General features: G+C 38.0%; 1 protein-coding gene across 1 annotated transcript in view; it reads left to right on the forward strand.

Moving 5' to 3' along the window:
* MICU2 (mitochondrial calcium uptake 2) overlaps positions 1-24,915 on the forward strand; it is a 187,159-nt gene that overhangs the window by 124,212 nt on the left and 38,032 nt on the right. Inside the window, exon 7 of the mRNA XM_026492985.4 lies at positions 7,089-7,154. Coding sequence (XP_026348770.1) covers positions 7,089-7,154 — 66 coding nt within the window. The remainder of the gene's footprint in view (positions 1-7,088; positions 7,155-24,915) is intronic.

Raw genomic sequence — 24,915 nt, forward strand, 5'->3', positions numbered from 1 at the left:
TACAAGTTTTTAAAATTTTGTACAAAAACTTACAATCACTATGGATAACATCTATTTGTATTTTTAAATTGTTATCTGTATGATAAATTTTGAATAATTTTCAGTACTGGATCTAATTTTAGTACTTTAAAAGGGTCCAAATTACCAGTATTAGAAATGAAAAGGAAATATCACCACAGATTCTGCAAATATCAGAAGGATTAAAATGGAATATTGTGAACAACTTATTCATATGTGACTGCAAATTTGATAACTCAGATGAACTGGACAAATGCCTTAAAAAAAAAAAGAGAAAGACTTACCAAAACTAACAGAAATCTGTCTAGCCTATTATCAAAGGAATTGAACTTGTTATCAAAAACTTTCCCACAAGAAAGTGTCCAGGCCCAGATGGTTTTACTGGTGAAAGCTATCAAGCATTTAAGGAAGAAGAATGCCAAATTTTCACAGATCCTTCATAAGACCAGCGTATCCCTGATAACTAAAACTTGGCAAAGGTCTAACAAGAAAAGTAAATTATACGCCAACTTTCATCATGAACAAAGACACAAAATACCTAATCAGATAGAACAAAACATATTATATACTATGTAAAACAATGCACCAAAATCAAGTGAGATTTATGCAATTAATACAAAATTTGTTTGAAGATTGAAAATCAGTGCAATCCATCATATTAACAGAATAAAGGAGAGATGAACATGATCCTCTCACTATATGTTTACAAAGTATTTAAGAAAATAAGCACTTTCATAATAAAACTGAGCAAAGTAGAAATTGAAGAGAAATTTTTCAATATGATAAAGGACATTTATAAATAATTTAAAGCTAGCATCATGCTACAGATCAAATATAGAATGCTGTCCCTTTATGATCAGAAACAAGGCAAGGCTATATTTTCTTATCTCTTCTGTTCAACATTTTACTGAAGATTCTAATAATAACAATACAAGTTGGGGGAGATAAAAAGATTGGGAAGGAAGAAGTAAATCTGACTTTATCCACAGATATCAACAAGGAAAGGAAAGCTGCTAGAACCAAAAGTGAATTTAGGAAGTTCTCAATATAGAATGTCAGTATGGAGAAATCAATTGTATTTCCACATACTAGTAGCAAATAGTTGGAAAATGAAATTAAAATCAGTTATCCTTTGGATGGTATCAAATAACATAAAGTAAGTAGAAATAAATTTAGCAAAAGCATTCACCAAAAACTTCAGACATTGCCAGTAGAAATTCAAGGAAACTTAAATAAATGGAGGAATATATCATGTTAATGGTTAGAAGATTCGGTAGTGTTGGGGCACCTGGGTGGCTCAGCCAGTTAAGCTTCTGCCTTTGGCTCAGGTCCTGATCCCAGGGTCCTGGAATGGAGCCCCGCGTCAGGCTCCATGCTCAGTGGAGAGCCTGCTTCTCCCTCTCCTTCTGCCTGCCAATCCCCCTGCTTGTGCTCGCTCTCTCTCTCTCTCTCTCTCTCTCTCTCTGTCAAACAAATTAATAAAACTCTTTAAGAAAAAAAAAAGAAGATTCAGTAGTGTTAAGATGTCAGTTCTTCCCAAATTGGTCTAAAGATTTAACTTCCCAAGCAAAATCACAGCAGGCTTTTTTGGTAGAAATTAACAAGCTGATTTTAAAGTGTATATGTAAAAACAGAAGACCTAGAACACTCAAATCAATCTTGAGAAACAAGAGCAAATGTGGATAACTCACACTACCTGACCTTAACTTACTGCAAAGCTACAGTAATGGTGATGCTATGATATTGATCTAAGGGTGGGTAAGTAGGTCAGTGGAAGATAATAAAGAATCTGTACATGGTTGCTTAATTCTCAGTAAAAACAATTCAGTTTATAGGAAAAGAAAAGTCTTTTCAGTAAATGACACTAGAATAATTGTATATGTATATGAAAAAAACTAGTTAAATCCCCTGCCTCAACCCATATGTAGGCATATCTTCGAGATAACACGGGTTTAGTTCCAGACCACCATAATAAAGCAAGTCAAATGAATTTTTTGGTTTCCTAGTGCATATAAAAGTTATTTTTATACTATACCATAGTCTGTTAAGTGTGCAATGTCATTATGTCTGAAAGACCGATGTACATACTTTAATTTAAAAATACTTTATTGTTAAAAAAATGCTCACTATCACCTGAGCTTTCAGTGAGTGGTAATCTTTTTTTTGCTACTGAAGGATCTCGTATCAGTGTTTAAGGCTGCTGGGTGTTTAAGGCTCAGGGTGGTAGTTGCTGGAAGTTGGGGTGATTGTGGCAATTTCTTAAGACAGTGGAGTTTGCCTCATTTATTGACTCTCCTTTCACAAATGATTTCTCTGTAGCATATGATGCCGTTTGGTAGCATTTTACCCTCAGTAGAACTTCTTTCAAAATTGGATTCAGTCCTCTAAAACCCTGCTGACTACTTTATCAGCTAAGTTTATGTAATACTCTAAATCCTTTGTTGTCATTTCAACAATCTTCTCCAGGAGTGGATTCCATTTCAAGAAACCACTTTCTGTGCTCATTCATAAGAAGTAATTCTTAATCCGTTAAAGTTTTATCATGAGATTGCAGCAGTTAAAATATAAAAATAATGAAAAGGCTTTAAATATTACGAGAATTACCAAACTGTGACACAGAGACACAAAGTGAACAAATGCTGTTGGGAAAATGGCTCAAAGAGCCTTGCTCAATACAGGGTTGACACAAATCAATTTTTAAAAATGCAATATCTACAAAGTGCAATAAAGCAAGATGTGTCTGTATAAAAATGTATTTGAGATGGATTATAGATCTAAAAAACTAAAACCGTTAAGCTTCTGGGAAAATAAAATAAGAGAATATATTCAGGATCTAGGATATTCAGAGTTTCCTAGAGCACTAAGCAATAACCACAAAAGAAAAAAATTAAGTTAGTCTTCATCCAAATCAAAAACTTTTATTCATTCAGAGACCCGTTAAGAAAATGAATAGGCAGGGGTGCCTGGGTGGCTCAGTCGTTAAGCGTCTGTCTTCGGCTCAGGGAGTGGTCCCGGTGTTCTGGAATCGAGCCCCACATCAGGCTCCTCTGCTAGGAGCCTGCTTCTTCCTCTCCCACTCCCCCTGCTTGTGTTCCCTCTCTCGCTGGCTGTCTCTCTCTCTGTCAAATGAATAAATGAAATCTTTAAAAAAAAAAAAAAGAAAGAAAGAAAATGAATAGGCAAACTATAGGATGGAAGAAAATATTTTCCAAGCAGATATTTGACAAAGGACTTGTATCCAGAATATATGAAGAACTCAACAACTTAATAATTTAAAGTTAAGAAGGACTTAATTGTTCCCTTCCTTGGAATTCATCCAAGAGAAATATTAAAATATATCCACAAAAAAAAACACAAAAGAATTATACAAGAAAGCTTATGGCAGAGATCTCCTGTACAACATAGTTCATATAGTTAAGAGTACCGTGTTGTACACTTAAAAACTTAAGAAGGTACATCATATCCTGAGTGTTCTTACACCAAAGGAAAAAGAAAACACACAAATCTTTTGGAGGTGATGAATATGTTTATTACCTTGATGTATCTCAGATGTATGCATGTGTCCAAACTCATCAAAATGTACACATTAGTGTGTTTAATTTTTTGTATATTAAGTATACCTCAGTAAAGCTGGAAAAAAAAATTTTTGGTAGCTTGATTCACAGCAGTCAAAAACTAGAGACAGTGCAAACATCTATCAACAAGTGAATAGATAAGTGGTAATATATTTATACAGTGGGATACAGCTCAACAATAAATAAGAACAGACTACTTATATGCAAACGTGAATGAATCTCAAAACGATTAGGCAGAGTAGAAGATGATACCACAAAGAATACATACCATTTGATATAATTTATTTGAATTTCTTTTTTTATTATTATGTTAGTCACCATACAGTACTTCATTAGTTCCCGATGTAGTGCTCCATGATTCATCATTTGCACACTACACCCAGTGCTCCTTGCAATACTTGCCCTCCTTAATACCCATCACTGGGCTTACCCATCCCCCAGCCCCCCTCCCCTCTGAAACCCTCAGTTTGTTTCCCAGAGTCTGTAGTTTCTCATGGTTCATCTCCCCCTCTGATTCCCCCCCTCTATTTTTCCCTTCCTTTTCCTAATGTCCTCCATGCTATTCCTTATGTTCCACATATAAGTGAAAGCATATAATTGTCTTTCTCTGCTTGACTTATTTCACTGAGCATAATCCCCTCCAGTTCCAGCCATGTCAGTGCAAATGGTGGGTATTCATCCTTTCTGATGGCTGAGTAATATTCCATTGTAGATACGGACCACATCTTCTCTATCCATTCATCTGTTGAAGGGCTTCTCGGCTCCATCCACAGTTTGGCTATTGTGGGCGTTGCTGCTATGAACATTGCAGTGCATGTGCCCCTTCTTTTCACTACATCTGTGTCCTTGGGGTAAATACCTAGTAGTGCAATTGCTGGGTCATAGGGTAGCTCTATTTTTAACATCTTGAGGAACTTCCATACTGTTTTCCAGAGTGGCTGTACCAACTTGCATTCCCACCAACAGTGTAAGAGGGTTCCCCTGTCTCCACATTATCTCCAACATTTGTTGTTTCCTGCCTTGTTAATTTTTGCCACTCTAACTGGTGTAAGGTGGTATCTCAGTGTGGTTTTGATTTGAATTTCCCTGATGGCTAATGATGTTGAACATTTTTTCATGTGTCTGTTAGCCATTCATATGTCTTCTTTGGAGAACTATGTCTTCTGCCCACATTTTGACTTGATTATTTGTTTTTTGGGTGTTGAGTTTGAGAAGTTCTTTATACATCTTGGATACCAGCCCTTTATCTGGAATGTCATTTGCAAATATCTTTTCCCATTCCGTGGGTTGCCTCTTTGTTTTGTTGACTGTTTCCTTTGCTGTGCAGAAGGTTTTTATCTTGATGAAGTCCCAAAAGTTCATTTTTGCTTTTGTTTCCCTTGCCTTTGGAGACGTGTCTTGAAACTGATGTCAAAGAGGTTACTGCCTATGATTCCTGTCTCACATGGAAGTCTTTCATCCATTTAGAGTTTATCTTTGTGTATGGTGTAAGAGAATGATCAAGCTTCATTCTTCTATATAGAGCTGTCCAATTTTCCCAGCACCATTTATTGAAGAGACTGTATTTTTTCCATTGGATATTTTTTCCTGTTTTGTTGAAGATTAGTTGACTGTAGAGTTGAGGGTCCATATCTGGGCTCTCTATTCTGTTCCATTGATCTGTGTGTCTGTTTTTGTGCCAGTACCATGCTGTCTCAGTGATCACAGCTTTTAATACAGCTTGAAATCAGGCAGTGTGATGCCCCAGCTTTGTTTTTCTTTTTCAACATTTCCTTGGCAATTCAGGGTCTTTTCTGGTTCCATACAAATTTTAGGATTGTTTGTTCCAGCATTTTGAAAAATGACATTGGTATTTTGATAAGGATGGAGTTGAAAGCATAGATTGCTCTGGGTAGTATAGACATTTTAACAATGTTTATTCTTCCAATCCATGAGCATGGAATGTTTTTCCATCTTTTTGTGTCTTCTTCAGTGTCTTTCATCAGTGTTCTGTAGTTTCTAGAATATAGATCCTTTACCTCTTTGGTTAGGTTTATTCCAAGGTATCTTATGGTTTTTGGTGCTACTGTAAATGGAATCAATTCCCTAATTTCTCTTTCTACAGTTACATTGTTAGTGTATAGGAAAGCAACTGATTTCTGTGCATTGAGTTTATATCCTGCCACATTACTGAATTGCTGTATGAGTTCTAGTAATTTGGTGGTGGAGTCTTTTGGGTTTTCCACATAAAGTATCATGTCATCTGTGAAGAGAGAGAGTTTGACTTCTTCTTTGCCAGTTTGAATACCTTTTATTTCTTTTTGTTTTCTGATTGCTGATGCTAGGACTTTTAGTACTATGTTGAACAATAGTGGTGAGAGTGTCATGTTCCTGAGAATTATGTTCACTGTGGGCTTTTCATAGATGGGTTTTTATGAAATTGAGGAATGTTCCCTCTATCCATACACTCTGAAGAGTTTTAATCAGGAAAGGATGCTGTATTTTGTCAAATGCTTTTTCTACATTTAATTTTTTAAAACTTTTTTTTTAATTTGCTTTCCATATGAGGATTGGTACAAATGACTCTGAAAGGTAGGTTTTTAAGTGTATTCAGTCTCAAGGTACTATTAACAATTTTATAATTGGCAGAAATGTAGGTTTTTAAATTATTTTGATGCTTGGGGCACCTGGGTTCAGCTCAGAGTCTGCTTGGGATTCTCTGCCTCTCCCCCTACCTCCCCCCCTGCTCCTGCTCTCTCACGCTCTCTCAAATAAATAAATAAAATATATTTTAAAAATTATTTTGATGCCTTATAAATGCATAAGGAGAAGACCATTTTTATATGGTATAAGTAGCTTTTGAAGATATATATGCTTGACGGGCACCTGGGTGGCTCAGTCGGTTAAGTTACAAACTCTTGATTTCCACTCAGGTCATGACCTCACATGATCTCAGGGTTATGAAATCGAGCCCCAAGTTAGGCTCCACTCTGGGTGTAGAGCCTGCTCGAAGATATTCTCTCTCTCTCTCTCAAAAAAAAAAAAAAAAAAAAAAAACTCCTTCTTCCTCTACCCCTCCCCCCTTTCTCTCCCTCTCTTAAAAAAAAGCTATACACTTGAAAATGTGGCCATAAACTATCAATGATACAAAATAAATTATGAATCAAAATTCTCTTGAAGAATGAGGGTAATCATGAAGTTTTCATAGAGTAATATCTTTGGAATATGTATTAAGTAAACTAGCTTTCTTAGGAGGAAAAAATGATTGTAATTTTTTATTGTAATTTTTTAATTGTAATTTGTATTACAAAAAAGTGTAATAATGTAAGTACTCCTTTAATTCTTACATGATTTAAGAAAAAATAAGTAACAGTGTTAGCTATAATGCAGAAAGAATTTAAGTTAATATTTAACAGTTAGTATATATTTTACAGTGAAAACTTAGTATCTGTTTTTTAGGCTATTTTGAACAGTCCAGTAGTCACACAGCTAAATTCATGTTTGCTATCGTTCTAGCTACAGAAGATCATAAGTAAACAAGATGACCTGAAGACAACAGTAGCTAATGAAACAGAGTGCCAGGTATGTGCAAATAAACTAAATATTTCCAGACAGATGATATTTACAGTGGTTTCTCTATTCTGTTTGTCAAATAAATATTCTCGGATAGCTGGGAAAGTTATCAGTAACTTCATTTTTCTAAATATTTTGAATAGATGTGCTGCATTCACATGGTCCAGACCTCAGAAGTTTCACAAGAGTATGTACAGAGGGGAGCATTTTCCTCCCAGTTACCCAGTTTTCCCTGAGCAATGAGTGCTTTCAGTGTCCTGTATATTCGCGCAGAGATACCTCCTGTGTGTATAAGTGTATCTATAAAGAAGTAACTAAATACATCCATGTGTTCTTTTACCATTTTTCTACAAGGAGCAGCACAGTACATTGTTTCACACTCTCCCATTTTTTCCTCGATACGTCTAATTATCTCCTTTTTAACAGCGCCCTCGTGCTTTGTTGTATGGATGTACTAGTTTATGTAACCATTCCCCTCTTTAAAAACATTTAATGTATTTCCAGTCTTTCGATAATGCAAATAATGCTACAGTTAGTAATCCTGTAATTATATCATTTTATACATATGCGAATGTATCTGACGGATAACTGCCCAGAAATTTGATTGCTGGGTCAAAAGGTATGATATTTCTAAGGTTGTTGATAAACTTTGACAAGTTTTGGCAAGTGTCTAATTCCACAGTACGCTTCCCATGAGGTTTTCTTAAATTTCCAAATTATTTCATCTTCTTAGAGCATCTCTACTTCAAATTTTGCAAATTATTAAAATCACAGTTCTTTCTTACATTTCATCCCTTTGAGCAATCCTGTGCTGGACTTCTTTTCCCAGGCCTTGAATGGTGTTCCCTTTTCCTCAATGTATGTATTCTGTGTGTTCCCATCCTAGCCTGTATGTCCACCATCATAACAGCACTCTCACATTAGCATAATTAATTGTCTGTGTCCTCCTCTGAACTGTACACATCATTGCTGTCTTTACAGTTGTTTGAAGTTAGGGAGCAGTCCACAAGACCACCTACTTTTGTTAGCAGTTGCAAGTACAAGGGACCCCTAAGACCACCCTTGAGTTCCATTATTCACAGGCAGAACTCACAAAGCTCACTGAAAGTTGTTAGGGTCATGGGTACAGATTCTTAAAATGAGCAGATACAGATTAAAATCAGCCAAAGGAAGAGACACATGAGGCAGAGGTCCAGAAAGTTCCACAAGCAGAGGTTCCAGTTGTCCTCTCCCCAGTGGGGTCATGGATAGCACTAATTGTCCCAGCAAGGTGTATAATAGTACACATGGAGAAGTGCCAATCAGGGCCCTAATGTCCAGAGATTTTCTTAGGATCAGCTATATAAATTTGGTGCTGCCCATGTTGCTAACCCCCATCTCTAGCCATTCTGGAGGTCATGCTGATGCCCCATGACCCAAGCCACCACCCTAAACCTCATTGTTAGTCTGATATGGCCCAAGGCCCCCAAGTAAACAAGACACTTATCGTAGAGATCACCTCCCAGCAGCCCAGGACAAAAGCCAGACCTCTATCTAGGTACAGTAAATTCTTTACTACATAAGTTGTATCTGCATAGCCTGGGAAAGCACCAGAGCATGCTCTAAATGCTCGGTAAATATTTTTGAATGAATGAACAGATATTTAATCATATGAATATGACATTTTTATTGTTGATCGTTAAGATCATTTCCAAATATTTGCTAGTAGAATCATGCCTCAGTAAATAGTTAAACATGTAAATTTAGGAGAGCGTTCTAAAGGTGACATTGTTGGGTCAAAAGGCATGGATACTTTTAAGACTTTTGATTCATATAGTTAAACTGGCTTCTGGAGGGGTTTTAACAATTTACAGTCCTACCACCATTGAGTAAGCATGCCACCCTGTTAACAGGCTCTCCAGGATTGGTATCTGTTTTTGTTTTGGTTTTTAAGCAGTGCCAATTAGATAGGGGAAAAGGTATCTCAGTTATTCTTTTTCAAGGTATTTCTTATTTTATAAATTTTCTGTTCTTTAGGAATTTCTTTAGATTTTTCTTCATATTTACTTTTAAGAGTATTTTTAAGAGTACTTTTTAAAGTATATTTAAGAATATTAACCTAGTATCTGTTAAAATTATTGAAATATATATCAGATTTGTTTTTTAATGATGTTTTGGTTATAGATGTTTTTATTTTTTACATGATCATATTTATTTGTCTTTTAATTTTATTTATCTAATTACTTTCATTTTTTAAAATGTCTTCCCCACATCAAAATCAGTTATAAATACTAACCTATATTATCCTCTGGTTTAGTTATGCTTTTGGTTTTTTATGTTTAATTTTTTCATTCATCTGAAATTTGTTTCTTAAGGGCGTCCGTGGTGACATTACTTTTTTACTATTATAAATGGACTCTTTTCCCTCAAGGGAAAAATTACTACACAGGAAATCTATTTGATTTTTATTTTTAGCCTGGCTTCCTAGGAGTCATTCCTGTGTCTGCACAGTTTTAGTGTCCAGCTAGAGATTGGCCAGAGATTGTACTAAGACAATGGAGATAATAAGGTGTGAGTACATTCACACTTAGGCTCTTTTTAAGCCTGCCAGTGTGCACACCTGTGTCAGCTTTTGAGCCAAGGATGTGTGGGCAGCTGGAGCTGGTGTGGTCTCTGCTGTATGTGCAGCTGGAGCTGGTGTGGTCTCTGCTGTATGTGAGCTCTCCTGGGGTACATGGAGAGCTCGGCAAGTCCTTATGGTTGTCTCAGCTCCTCAGTCTTTCAAGTACCTGGCCATCTGCCGGTCCATTGTTTGCTCCAAAGAGGCCTGCAGTCTCAGGTAAGGAGCCACCAAGATCACCAAGTAAACTCCCTCCATCAGCAACAGGGAAACTGGTTTTGGACAGCCTGACACTCTCTGGTAGAACTCCGACAGGGTAAAGCTGGAAAGGCAAGGAGGCCATAGACTGTGTGCTGCCCAAAGTTTAGTAGTTAATTTAAAAAACACTTCTCACTTCGTTGGATTCCACAGCACCGAATAGTTGTGGTTTTTTTTAATTATGTTTATTTTTATTTTTATTTTTTTTATTGTGTTATGTTAGTCACCATACAGTACATCCTTAGTTTTTGATGTAGTGTTCCATAATTCATTGTTTGCATGTAACACCCAATGCTCCAAATAGTTGTGTTTTGACCATTTTGTCCAGCTATTTGCTTTTTGGGGAAAAGCTTTTTTGTCATCTCACTCTCCTGTGGGAAGTCAGAAAGCAGTTACCATATTTTAATTGGCCAGTAGATTTACAATGACTTTTAATAAACATGGTTAGTAAGTTCCAAAAGCAAATATTTTAGGTAAAACAAATACAGTTAATTTAGTATAAAATTTTACCCTTGAAAATAAATACCATACTATATACCAAAAGCATGAACTAGAATGTATTTTGATGAGGTTTATATTAATGACACTGAACATTTGATAATTAACCAGCTTTTAAGATATATGAAAAATAAAAGTTAGTATTTTAAAGATCTAGGGAATAAAATGTACAGCATAGGGAATATAGTCAGTGGTATTGTAATAGTGTTGATGATGACAGATGGGAGCCACACTTGCGAGCATAGCATAACATATAGAGATGTTGAATCACTGTTGTACACCTGAAACTAATGTAACATTGTGTATCAACTATGCACAAATAGAAAAATTTAAAAACAAAACAAAAAAAATACTTAAAAGAATCTACATGGAGGGGCGCCTGGGTGGCTCAGTCGTTAAGCGTCTGCCTTCAGCTCAGGGCATGATCCCGGGGTCCTGGGATCGAGCCCCACATCAGGCTCCTTCCCTGGGAGCCTGCTTCTTCTTCTCCCACTCCCCCTGCTTGTGTTCCCTCTCTCGCTGGCTGTCTCTCTCTCTCTCTGTGTCAAATAAATAAATAAAATCTTAAAAAAAAAAAAAAAAGAATCTACATGAAAACTATAAACAATAAATTTTAATTGAGGAACATAAGAGAAGATTGAAATAAAGACAGGCTTTATTCTTAGGTAGCGATAGTGAGCATTGTAAAGTGGCTAATCCCCAGTAAATTAATCTATGAATTCAATACAGGCTACATCAGAACTCAACACCTGAGCACCTGATTTCCATTTTGTTTGGTTGTGTTTTGGCATTTGGGGTCAGGGGTTGAATGGTTTCTTCTTTGGTGATAGTGTTGGGGAGGTAGGAGGTGTACAGAAACTTGGCAAAATGATTCTAAACTTCATCTGGGAGAGTAAACATGAGAGAATAGCCAAGAACATTCTAGAAAATGCAGGTTAATGAGAGGGATAATGAAATGGTGTAGTGAGCAATAGAATAGTCAAAATATAAACCCAGTAAATCAGTAGGAAAAAAGATCAGTAGGAAAAAATCAGTAATCAGTAGGAAAAAAACTAATTACCAAATTACTTTTCAGTAACCCAGAAAACTAGGAGGCATCTTCAACATTTCATTACCCCTTATATCCAGTTAGTCACTAGCTACTCTCTGTTCTACCTCTTAAAAGTTTCTCAGATCCTTCCTTTTTTGTTCTGTTTTCACAACTGTCATTTTATCACACTACTGTCATTTCTCATGTGAGTTACTGCAGTGGCCTCCTGACTGATCGCTCTGCGTCTGCTCCTGTCTTTTCTAATTCATTTTCGCATTATAGCCAGGATGACCTAAAAGCACAGATATGATCTAACTACCCTCAGGCCGACTATTCTTCCAGCCTCCAGCTCTACCATTTTCTCTGCAGTATAGCACAGTGGTTAAGAAATAATCCAGTCAATAAATGGGTAGAAGACATGAACAGACACTTCTCCAAAGAAGACATACAAATGGCTGACAGACACATGAAAAAATGTTCAGTATCATCAGGGAAATGCAAATCAAAACCACACTAAGATACCACCTTACACCTTAGAATGGCAAAAATTAACAAGGCAGGAAACAACAAATGTTGCAGAGGATGTGGAGAAAGGGGAACCCTCTTACACTGTTGGTGGGAATACAAGTTGGTACAGCCACTCTGGAAAACAGTATGGAAGTTCCTCAAAATGTTAAAGATAGAGCTACCTTATAACCCAGCAATTGCATTACTAGGTATTTACCCCAAAGATACAGACGTAGTGAAAAGAAGGGGCACATGCACCGCAACGTTCATAGCAGCAATGTCCACAGTAGCCAAACTGTGCAAGGAGCCAAGATGTCCTTCAACAGATGAGTGGATAAAGAAGATGCAGTTCATATCTACAATGGAATATTACTCAGCCATCAGAAAGAATGAATACCCACCATTTGCATTGACATGGCCGGAACTAGAGGGGATTATGCTAAGTGAAATATGTCAAGCAGAGAAAGACAATTATCATATGGTTTCACTTATATGTTGGAACATAAGGAATAGCATGGAGGACCACAGGGCAAGGGAGGGAAAACTGAATGGGAAGAAATCAGAGAGGGAGACAAACCATGAGAGACTCTGAACTCCAGAAAACAGACTGAGGGTTACAGAATGGAGGGGGGAGGGGGGTAACCAGGTGATGAGTATTAAGGAGGGCATGTGTGGTGATGAGCACTGGGTATTATACATGACTAATGAATCATCAAAAGAAAAAAAAACCTCAGACTTGGAAAGACCAACTACCTACATTCATATGCTGCTCCATCTCTTAATAGCTGTGTGGCTCTGGGCAAATTAGTGTATTTCTCTTTGCATTAAATTGAGTTTCTTCGTTATGAGAATAATAGGGGCGCCTGGCTGGCTCAGTCAGTATGAGTGTGCAACTTGATCTGTTGAGTTTGAGCCCTGCGTTGGGTGTAGAGATTATTTAAAAATAAAATCTTGAATAAAAGAATAATAGTAATCTACCTCAGTAGGTTGTTTTGAGGATTAAATTGGTTAATTTATTTAAATCTCTTAGAACTGTGCTTAACACATAAGCAGTGTATATTTATTTGCTATTATATTTATTATTATTGCTGTCTACATCCCAGTCATAGAGCACCATGCTCTCTAGCACCTTCAGGCCTTTATACATGTTTCCTGTTTGGAATGTTTATTGCCGCTTCTTATTTTCCTAACTTTGATTCAAACTTTAGATCTCAGTTTAAGTGGTATTTTTCTCAGGAAAGCCTTCTCTGAGCAGCTAAGTGAGTCAGATTCAGTTTATATGCTCCCAAAGCTCCTTGAACTTCTTCCCAATACTTTCATGCTTGGATTATTATTTTTAATAACTTGTTGAATGCCCAGTTACCCAACAGGAACAGAAAATTGTGAAGCCCCAAGACCTAACAACATGGTGTCTGACGCATAATGGGCATTTACTACATCTTTGTTTGTCACTAATGGTGTGACTGACTAAACAGTGCTGGGTGTTTATATCAATTCTTACAGCAAATAAATTCCAGAGGAATCAAAGATAATGTCAAAAATCAAACGATGGGAATACTTAAGAAAATGTGGGTCTCTTCTGCAAGATGACGGCATAGGATGATCTTGAACTCACCCCGTCCCACAGATACACCAAATCTACAGCTACATATGGATCATTTCCCTCTGAAAAAGATCTGAGAACTAGATGAACTGTTTCTCCACATCCAAAGACAAAGAGACCACATTGAGATAGGTAGGAGAGTCAGAGATCTTACCAGAAAGATCTTACCAGGTCTTACCAGAAACCCCACCCTAGCACTGACACAACAGTGAGGATTCCCACCAGTCCATTATTTCTCCTGGAAGAGTGAGGGGATGGTATCCCACCTAAGGCACCCCTATCCCTGGGATCTGAACCAGAGAGACAAGCCCCGAAAATATCTGGCTTAGAAAATGCAAAAGGGCTGTTATCTAAGGGACCCGAAGTGCTATAGGAAACTGAGATGCCCCTTTTAAAGGGCTCACATGTAGTCCCACTTTCCCCGAGACCCAGCAGAAAAATAGTAGTTTTAAAAGTGCCAAGACTCTATTGTAAAAGAAATTCATTTGGCAATCTAAAAGCATCTGCTGGAAAGGCAAGGGACCATCGAAACTCTCCTTGGAGATAGAGGTGCTGGCAGAAGTCAATTTTCACTCTCCACTTACCCTGCTAGCACAAGTGGGTGGGCTCACAGGCAGCACCCTCCTGCTGCATTGCTAAAACAGGTGGGGAAAAGCAGTCGCCACACCATCCCACTGCCTTGAGGAAGCTGGAGAGCACAGAAGGTTGCAGCACTCCCCCACTCTGTAGCTGGGGCAGGCAAGCACAACATTCATGGCATCCTCTCTTTCCCTAAATAAAGTTGGTAAGCATAAGCAGTTGCAGCACTCCCCCACTCTCTGGCTGGGGCTATCATTTTCTTGCGCCCAGCCTAAAGCCAGGATGCACGCACAGACAAGGTACTATCCCACTTCATTCCTAAAGCCCACAGGCATACAGTCAAGACATTTCCCCTGCTTTTCTGAAGCTAGCAAACATGCCCTGCCCCATACGCTCTGCCTAGGCAAAGCGACAGATACATGCAGTCCACACAAGGGACACCACTCAGTCATCTAGCAGTGGTGGCCAAAGTGGTTGGCATTCCTGAGCTCCACGGGAATGTAACACTCAGACAGTTCTTGGCAAGTCACCACCATCAGGACACTGCAAAGCAGGGTCGGGCTTCAGGTTTCCCATGCATATAAAGATTAAAGAGGTGTTCCCAGGGAACCTACTTAGAGACACACCATTCTTGCATACCCCCTTGGCCTTCTACATCTCAACTAGACCTCTCCGAAAGGAGTTTACACACTTATCTGGAGCCTCAATTTTTGCAAATGTTGCCCAGGGGACACTTCTAAATCTCCTGGTCTGGAGGCAGCAGAGACTGTGATTGTAGCCCCCACAGGATTGTATATACTTTTGTATTTTGAAAGCTGCTGCCTAAGAGTCTGCTTCCAATCAACCCAAAACTGGGTGTTAAATGAGACTCTTCCCCTTGGAATAGGCAAGTCTTGGCACACCCTAACAGTAGGGTCATATCAAGAATAATCATGAAGTTTCAAGAGACAACAAAGAGCTAAAAAAGTAAGGTTGAAAGAGAAGTTTCATCACCTACAGAAGGCACTACTTTAAGAGTGAGAGAGAAAGCCACTTCAAGTAATACATGCATAGAAACACACCAAGAGTCAAGCAAAATGAAGAGACAGAGAAATATGTTCCAAATAGAAGAACATGACAGAACCTCAGGAAAAGACCTTAATAATGCGAAGGAAAGTAATCTGTCTGAAAAAGAATTTAAGGTAATGGTCATAAAGATGCTCATGGAACTCGGGGGGACAGTGGTGAACACAGTGAGGACTTCAACAGAGTTAGAAATTACTAGAAAGAACCAAGAAGGGGGCCTCCTGAGTGGCTCAGTCAGTTAAGCGTCCGACTCTTGATTTCAGCTCAGGTCATGATCTCAGGGTTATGAGATTGAGCCCTGCATGAGGCTCCACACCCAGTGTGGAGCCTGCTTAAGATTCTCTCTCTCCCTCTGCCCCTCCCCACCTCTCTCTTTCCCTCTCTTAAAAAAGAAAAAAAAAAGTACAAGAGGGGCTCAGTGGCAGATTAGATGAAGCAGAACAGGTCAGCGATCTAGTAGACTGCAGTGAAACTCACCAAAGCAAAGCAATGAAAAGGAAAAAAAAAATTTTTTTTAAATAAAGATAACTTAAGGGACCTCTGGGACAACATCATATAGAGTAACACTTGCATTATAAGGGTCCCAGAGGGAGAAGAGAGAGGAAAGGGCAGGAAATGTATTTGAAGAAATAATGGCTGAATACTTCCCTAACTAGGGGAAGGAAATAGACATCCAGGTCCAGGAAGTTTAGAGCATTCCAGTTAAGATGAATCCAAAGAGATCCATACCAAGACACATTATAATTAAAATGTCAAAAGTTAAAGAATCTCAAAAGCAGAAAGAGAAAAAAAAATTATTTCATACAAGGGAAATCCCATAAGGCTGTTAGGAGATTTCATGGGAGAAACTATGCAGGCCAGAAGGGAGTGGCATGACATATCCAAAGTAATGAAAGGAAAACACCTTCCAACCAAGAGTGCAGGCATGCCTCAAATATTGCAGGAGATTGAATCAGTAATCAGAAACCACCCAACAAAAGTCTAGGACAAGATGGCTTCACTGGTGAATTCTACAAAACATTGGAAGAACGTTTAATGCCTATACTTCTCAAACTCCTCCAAGAAATTGAAGAGGAGGGAATGCTCCCAAACTGATTTTGCAAGGCCAGCATTACCCTGATACCAAAAGCAAAGAACAACAAAAAGGAGGGAGGAAGGAAGGAAAAGGAAGTTACAGGCCAATATCCCTGATGAACATACATGCAAAAATCAACAAAACATTAATAGTCCAAACTTGGCAATACATTAAAATGATCTTCCATCATGATCAAATGGGATTTATTCTAGGGATGTAAGTATGGTCAGCATCCACAAATCAATCAAGATGATATACACCACATCAACAAAATGAAGGCTAAAAATCATAACATTTTGATAGATGCATAAAAAGCATTTGAGAAAATTCAAAATCCATTTATGATAAAAACTCAACAAAATGGGTATAAAGGGAATGCACCTCGATGTATTAAGGGCTGTATATGACAGAGCCACAGCTAAGATCTTACTCGGTGAAAAGCTAAAGCTTTTCCTCTAAGATCAAGAACAAGATAAGGATGCCTACTCTTGCCAGTTTTATTCAACATAGAATTGGAAGTCCTAGCCAGAGGAATTAGGCAAGAAAAAGAAAGAAAAGGCATCCAAGTTGGAAAGGAAGAAGTAAAACTTTCACTATTTGCAGATGACATGATACTGTATATAAAAAACCCTATAGACTCCACCAAAAAACTCTCAGAACTAATAAGTGAATTGAGTAGAGTTGTAAGATACAAAATTAATATACAAAGCTCTGTTGCATTTCTGTACATTAACAAACTATCTGAGAAATCAAGAAAATAATCCCATATACAATTGCATTGAAAAGAATGAAATACCTAGGAATAAATTTAACCACGGAGGTGAAAGATCTATTACCTGAAAATTATATGACATTGATGAAAGAAATTGAAGATGACACACATAAATGGAAAGATATTTTATGTCATAGGTTAGAAAAATTGATATTGTTAAATGTCCATACACCCAAAGCAATCTACAGATGCATTGCAATCCCTATCAAAATTCCAGTGACATTTTTTACAGAATTAGAATAATACTATAACTTCTATGGAAAGAACCACAAAAGACCCTAAATAGCCAAAGGAATGTTAAGAAAGAAGAACAAAGGCAGAGGTATTACTGTGCCTGATTCTGAACAGTATTATGAAGCTATAATAATCAAAACAGTGTGGTATTGTCATAAAAACAAACACATAAATCAATGGAACTATAGATAACCCAGAAATAAACCCACATGTATATGGTCAGTTAGTTTTCAACAAAGGAGGCAAGAATATACAATGGGGAAAGGGCAGTCTATTTAATAAATAGTGTTGGGAAAACTGGACAGCTACTACACACAAAAGAATGAAACTGGACCACTATCTTACACCATATACAAAAAAAATAACTCAAAACGGATTCAAGACTTGAATGTAAGACCTAAAACCATAAATTCCCAAGAAGAAAACATAAGCAGTAATCTCCTTGATGTTAGTCTTAGTGATTTTTTTTAATCTGACTCCGAAGGCAAAGGAAACAAAAGCAAAAATAAACAAGTGAGACTACATCAAGCTAAAAAGCTTCTGTACAGCAAAGGAAACCCTCAACCAAACAGAAGGGCAACTTTCCAAATGGGAGAAGGTATTTGTAATTTATATATATGATAAAAGGTTAATATCCAAAATATATATATAAAGAACTTATACAATCCAATAGGAAAAATAATCCAACTAAAACATGGGCAGATGATTTGAATAGACATTTTTCTAAAGAAGACATAGAGATGGCAAACAGGCACATGAAAAGATGCTCAACGTCACTAATGAGGGAAATGCAAATCAAAACCACAATGAGATAGGACCTATACTATTAGAAGGACTAGTATCAAAATGACAAGAAATAACAAAAAGTTGGCAAGGATGTGGAGAAAAGGGACCGCTTTGTATTGTTGGTGGCATTGTAAATTGGTACAGCCACTGTGGAAAACCATATGGAGATTCCTCAAAATTAAAAATAGAACTACAGGGGGTACCTGAGTGGCTTGATCACTTAGGTGTCTGCCTTAGGCTCAGTCATGATCCCGGCGTACTGGTATTGATCCCCACATCAGGCTCTCTGCTCAGGAGGTAATCTGCTTCCCCTTCTCCTGCCTCTCCCCTGGCTTATGTTCTCTCTCTCTCTCGCTCGCTCACTCTGTCTCCCAAATAAAATCTTCTTTAAAAAAAATAGAATTACAGTATGATCCAACAATTCCACTACTGGGTATCTATCCAAAGAAAACAGAAACACTAATTCAGAAAGGTATATGTGCCCTGTTTTTCATTGCAGTACTATTTACAAAGCCAAAGTATGAAAACAACTTAAGTGTCCATTGATAGATAAGTGGATAAAAAGATGTGGTTTATATACCCAATATGAGTCAGTCATAAGAAAATCTTGACATTTGCAATAATATGGATGGACCTTGAGGGTATTATTCTAGGTAGTATAAGTCAGAGCAAGACAAATACCATAGGATTTTACTTACATGTGGAATCTAAAAAACAAAACAAAAAACCCAAGACTCGTAGATACAGAGAACAGATTGGTGGTTACCAGAGGGGAGGTGTGTTTGGAGGAAATGGAATGGGATCACAAAATACATACTTTAAGTTACAAAAGGAAACCCTCAGCTAAACAGAAGGGCAACTTACTGAATTGGAGAAGGTAAGTCATTGGGCTGTAATGTACAGTATTAGGGATGTACCCAATAATATTGTATTAACTTTGTAAAGTAGAAGATGGTGACTACACTTATTGTGATCATTTTGCAATGTGTACAGATGTCAATTCACTATGTTCTACACCTGAAACTAATGTATTTTATGTTAATTATACCTGATTTGAAAAAAAAAAAAATGTAGGTTAAATGTTTTTATGTTACTGAGGTAAGCAATGTAGTTCTGTTCCAAAAGCCATAAAAGAAAATTGTAGTAAACTTGACTACCGTTACTCTTTTTTTAAATGACTAACATCTCAGTAGAAAAAATAGGCAAAGTTCATGAAGGGGCAGTTAGCAGAAGAAATACAAATGACCAACATATATGAATAATCAAGAAAATGCAAGTTGAAATAATAGTGATTTGTTTTGTTTTATTTCTTACCAGATTGGCAAAGATAAAAAAGTTTGATAATCTTTAGTGTTCTCCAAGGTGTGAGGGAATGAGCATTCTTCTACACTGTTGTTTGCTGATGTAAATTGCATAGATGTCTAACAGACTTTAAGTGCAAATGTAATTTGGTCTAGCAAATGAATAATAATTTATAATGACCAGTGTATAAAGATAAGTATATAACAGTATATCTCACAGCAGTGTTTATAGTAAAAAAAAAAATTGGAAACAATCTAAATATCTTAACGGCACATTTATTATATTATGCAGGCGACCTTGGCTAGCTCACATGTCATATGTAGGATTTCCCTACGGGTAATAGGCATGGGAAAATTCAGACCTTTTCACTTTTTTTCTGTGACAAACACAAGAATGGGGGGAAAAGGAATACATGTTAATGAAGAAATAAGGTAACCTTGCTTGCTACCCTAAAAAAATATTTGTGTGTATACATACTTGCACAGTGGCACATACAATGCAATAAACAGCTAGTAAAAATTATGACAGACCTATATTGGTTATGACAAGTGCTCCACTTTAAAAAGAAAAAAAAAAGCTGTTTTCAAAACATGTATATAATGATTTCCTTTGCATAAGTCTCTTCAACATATGGTGCTTGGACAACTGGATATCCACATGTAAAAGAATTAAGTTGGACTTCTATCTCATACCATATACAAAAATTAACTGAAATAATCAGACTTATATGTAAAAGCTAAGACTGTAAAACTCTTAGAAGCACTTCATGAAAAGGGAAGTGCTTCATGACATTGGATTTGGCAGTGATTTCTTATGACCAAAAACATAAGCAATAGATGAAAAATTAGATGTATTGGACTTCATTACAGTTAAAAATTTTTGTGCATCAAAGGACCCTATCAAAAAGTGAAAAGACAGCCTACAGAGTGGTAGAAGATATTTGCAAATTTTATACCTTATAAGGGTCTATCTAATATCAGGATATCTAAAGAACTTCTACAACTCAACAACAAAAAGATAACCTGATGCGACAAATTGGGCAACCTGGAAGAAATGGTTGAATTCCTAGAAACATATAAATTACCAAAACTGAAACAGTAAGAAATAGAAAATGAACACACCAATAAACAGCAAAGAAATTAAATCAGTAATCAACAAACAAAAGTCTAGGACCAGATGACCTCACAGGCGAGTTCTACCAAACATTTAAAGAGTTAATACCTATTCTTCTCAAACTATTCCAAAAAATAGAAAAGGAAGAAAAACTTCCAGATTCATACTATGAGTCCAGCATTACCCTGATACCAAACCCAGATAAAGACACCACTAAAAAGAGAACTACGGGCCAGTATCCGTGATGAACATAAATGCAGGAATTCCCAATAAAATACTAGCATACCAAATCCAGCAATACATTAAAAAAATTATTCACCACAATCAAGTGAGATTTACTCCTGGATTACAAGGGTGGTTCAATATTTACAAATCAATTGTGATATATCACATTAATAAAAGAAATAATAATAACCATATGATCATTTCAGTAGATGCAGAAAAAGCATTTGAAAAGCACAACATCCATTCATGATAAAAATCCTCAATGAAGTAGGTTTAGAGGGAACGTACCTCAACATAATAAATCCCATATATGAAAAATAAACAGCTAATATCATCCTAAATGGGGAAATACTGAGAGCTTTTCCTCTACAGATAGAAACAAGATGTCTGCTCTCACCACTGTTACTTAACGTAGTATTAGAACTACTAGCCATAGCAGTCAGACAAGAAAAAGAAATAAAAGGCATCCAAATTGCAAAGGAAGAAGTTAAACTTTCACTCTCTGCAGATGACATGATACCCTATATAGAAAATCCAAAAAACTCCACCAAAAAATTGCTAGAACTGGTAAACGAATTCAGTTAAGTCAGAGGATACAAAATCAGTGTACAGAAATCTGTTGCAGGGAGGAGAGTTACAATGGCGAAGGAGTAGGGGACCCCTTTTTCAGCCGGTCCCCTGAGTTGAGTTGGATAGGTACCAGACCAGCCTGAACATCCACGGAATCAGCCTGAGACGCATGAAGATACATCTGGATGTCTACAAATGAACATCTCCAGCGCTGAGTATTGAGGTACGAAGCGGGAGGCATGAAACCACGCACAGATATCGGAAGATAAATGGAAGGGGGAGGGAGCCACCGCGTTCGGGCGCCAGGAAGCGGTAGCCACCTGCACGGGGGAGCAAGCGGACTCACAGACTGGCACCCGCGAGAGTGCAGACTGAGACCGTGAGCTGGGGAACACGCTCGACCAAACTGAGGGCCGGAGCTTAAGAGCACGCGGGGGCGACTGGCGGTATTAGAAACACAAAGGACAGAGACACGCTGGCCCTGGAAGTGAGGGCTTGGACGCCGGGTGTGGGGCGCACATCCCGGGACCCTGCAGGGTTCAGCAGCACCAACAGAAACAGAGTTAAAGTGGCCAGAACATCAGTGGAGAATGGTCCGTAATCCTTCTGTTCTGAGACAGAGGCTGAGATTCGGCCATTGCTGCTCTGACTCTCAGAAGAGGCACAGCAAACCGCCAGGGAAAGCCGCCAGAGAACAAAAGCCTGGGAATACCGGCTCACAGTGTGCCCATCCCCAACCCCCCTCACAGGGGTCACGGAGACTCTACCCAAACAGGGTTGCCTGAGTATCGGCGCGGTAGGCCCCTCCCCCAGAAGGCAGGCTGAAAAATCAAGAAGCCCACAGCCCTAAGTTCCCTCTAAAACAAGTGCACACTGCCTGGGTCCTGGTCAATAATTTGGGCTCTGGACAACCCTGCAACCTCTCCTCATCAGAATGACAAGAAGGAGAAGTCCCCCCAGCAAAGAAAAGACAATAAGTCTGTGGCCTCTGCCACAGAACTAATGGATATGGATGTAACCAAATTATCAGAAATGGAATTCAGAGTAACAATGGTCAAGATGATGTGTAGACTTGAAAAAAGTATTAACGAAAATGTTAATGAGAATATAGAATCTCTAAGGGCGGAAATGAGAGCGAATCTGGCAGAAATTAAAAATTCTATGAGCCAAATGCAGTCAAAACTAGAGGCTCCGACGGCCAGGATGAATGAGGCAGAAGAACATATCAGCGAATTGGAGGTTGGGTTAGTAGAAGAGAAAGCAGAGTCCAGAAATAGAATCTGGACTCAATAAAATCCACCCTAAGGAATGTAGGTTATGAGAGATTACTGACTCAATGAAACGTTCCAATGTCAGAATCATCGGCATCCCCGAGAAGGTGGAGAAAAACAGAGGTCTAGAAGTGATATTTGAACAAATTGTACTGAAAACTTCCCTAATCTAGCAAGGGAAACAAATATTCGTGTCCAAGAGGCAGAGAGGACCCCTCCCAAGCTCAACAATGACAAACCTACGGCACGGAACGTCATAGTGCATTTCGCAAGTATTAGATCCAAGGATACAGTATTGAAAGCGGCCAGGGCAAAGAAATTTCTCACGTACCAAGGCAAAGGTATCAGAATTACGTCAGACCTGTCTACACAGACCTGGAATGAGAGAAAGGGTTCAGGGGGCATTTTTAAAGCTCTTTCAGAGAAAAACATTCAGCCAAGGATCCTTTATCCAGCAAGGCTGTCATTCAGAATTGATGGAGAGATAAAGACCTTCCAGAATCGCCAGTCACTGACCAATTTCGTAACCGTGAAACCAGCCCTACGAGAGATATTAAGGGGGGTTCTATAAAAGTAAAAGGCCCCAAGAATGATACAGAACAGAAAGTCACAATCTATAGAAACAAAGACTTTACGGGAAACATGGCATCATTAAAATCATATCTCTCAATAATCAGTCTCATGTAAATGGCCTAAATGCTCCCATAAAGCACCACATGGGTTGCAGATTGGATAAAAAGACATGACCCATCCATTTGCTGTCTACAAGAGACTCATTTTGAACCTAAAGATACATTCAGACTGAAAGTAAAGGGATGGAATACCATCTTTCACGCCAATGGACCTCAAAAGAAAGCCGGGGTAGCAATTCCCATATCAGACAGATTGGATTTTAAACTAAAGACTATAGTTAGAGACATAGAAGGGCACTGTATTATTCTTAAAGGATGTATCCAACAAGTGGATATGACGTTTATAAATATATATGCCCCCAACGGGAGCAGCAAGATACACAAGCCAACTCTTAACCAGAATAAAGAGACATATAGATAAAAATACGTTAATAGTAGGGGACCTCAACACTCCACTCTCAGAAATAGACAGAACACCCATGCAAAAACTCAACAAAGAAACAATGGCTTTGAATGCCATACTCGACGAGTTGGACCTCATAGATATATATAGAACACTACACCCCAGAACCAAAGGATACTCATTCTATTCTAATGCCCATGGAACATTCTCAAGAATAGACCATGTTCTGGGTCACAAAACAGGTCTCAACCGATACCAGAAGACTGAAATTATTCCCTGCATATTCTCAGACCACAACGCTTTGAAATTAGAACTCAACCACAAGGAAAAATTTGGAAGAAACTGAAACACTTGGAGACTAAGAACCATCCTGCTCAGGAATGACTTGATAAGCCAAGAAATCAAAAATCAATTTAAACAATTTATGGAGACGAACGAGAATGAAAACACAACGGTCCAAAACCAATGGGATACTGCAAAGGCAGTCCTAAGGGGGAAATACATAGCTATCCAAATCTCACTCAAAAGAAGAGAAAAATCTAAAATGCAGTCATTATATTCTCACCTCAAGAACCCGGGACAGCAACAGAGGGACAGGCCTAATCCACGCACGAGGAAGCAGTTGACCAAGATTAGAGCAGAAATCAATGAATTAGAAACCAGGAGTACAGTAGAGCAGATCAACAGAACTAGAAGCTGGTTCTTTGAGAGAATCAATAAAATTGGCAGACTGCTGGCAAGACTTATCCAAAAGAATAGAGAAAGGACCCAAATTAATAAAATTACGAATGAAAAGGGAGAAGTCACAACCAACACCAATGAAATTGGAAGGATTATTAGAAACTTTTATCAACAGCTATATGCCAATAAATTAAGCAATCTGGAAGAGATGGAGGCCTTCCTGGAAACCTATAAACTACCAAGACTGAAACAGGAAGAAATTGATTTTTTAAATAGGCCAATTAGTTATGAAGAGATTGAGTCAGTGATAAACCTCCTTCCAAATAACAAAACTCCAGGCCCGGACGGTTTTCCTGGGGAATTCCACCAAACATTCAAAGAAGAAATAATACCTATTCTCCTAAAGCTATTTCAAAAAATAGAAACAGAAGGAAAGCTACCAAACTCATTCAATGAGGCCAATATTACCTTGATCCCCAAACCAGGCAAAGACCCATCAAAAAGGAGAATTACAGACCGATCTCCCTAATGAATATGGACGCGAAAATCCTCAACAAGATACTTGCT

The sequence above is a fragment of the Ursus arctos genome, unplaced genomic scaffold (assembly GCF_023065955.2).
Source record: "Ursus arctos isolate Adak ecotype North America unplaced genomic scaffold, UrsArc2.0 scaffold_10, whole genome shotgun sequence".
Taxonomy (NCBI): Eukaryota; Metazoa; Chordata; class Mammalia; order Carnivora; family Ursidae; genus Ursus; species Ursus arctos.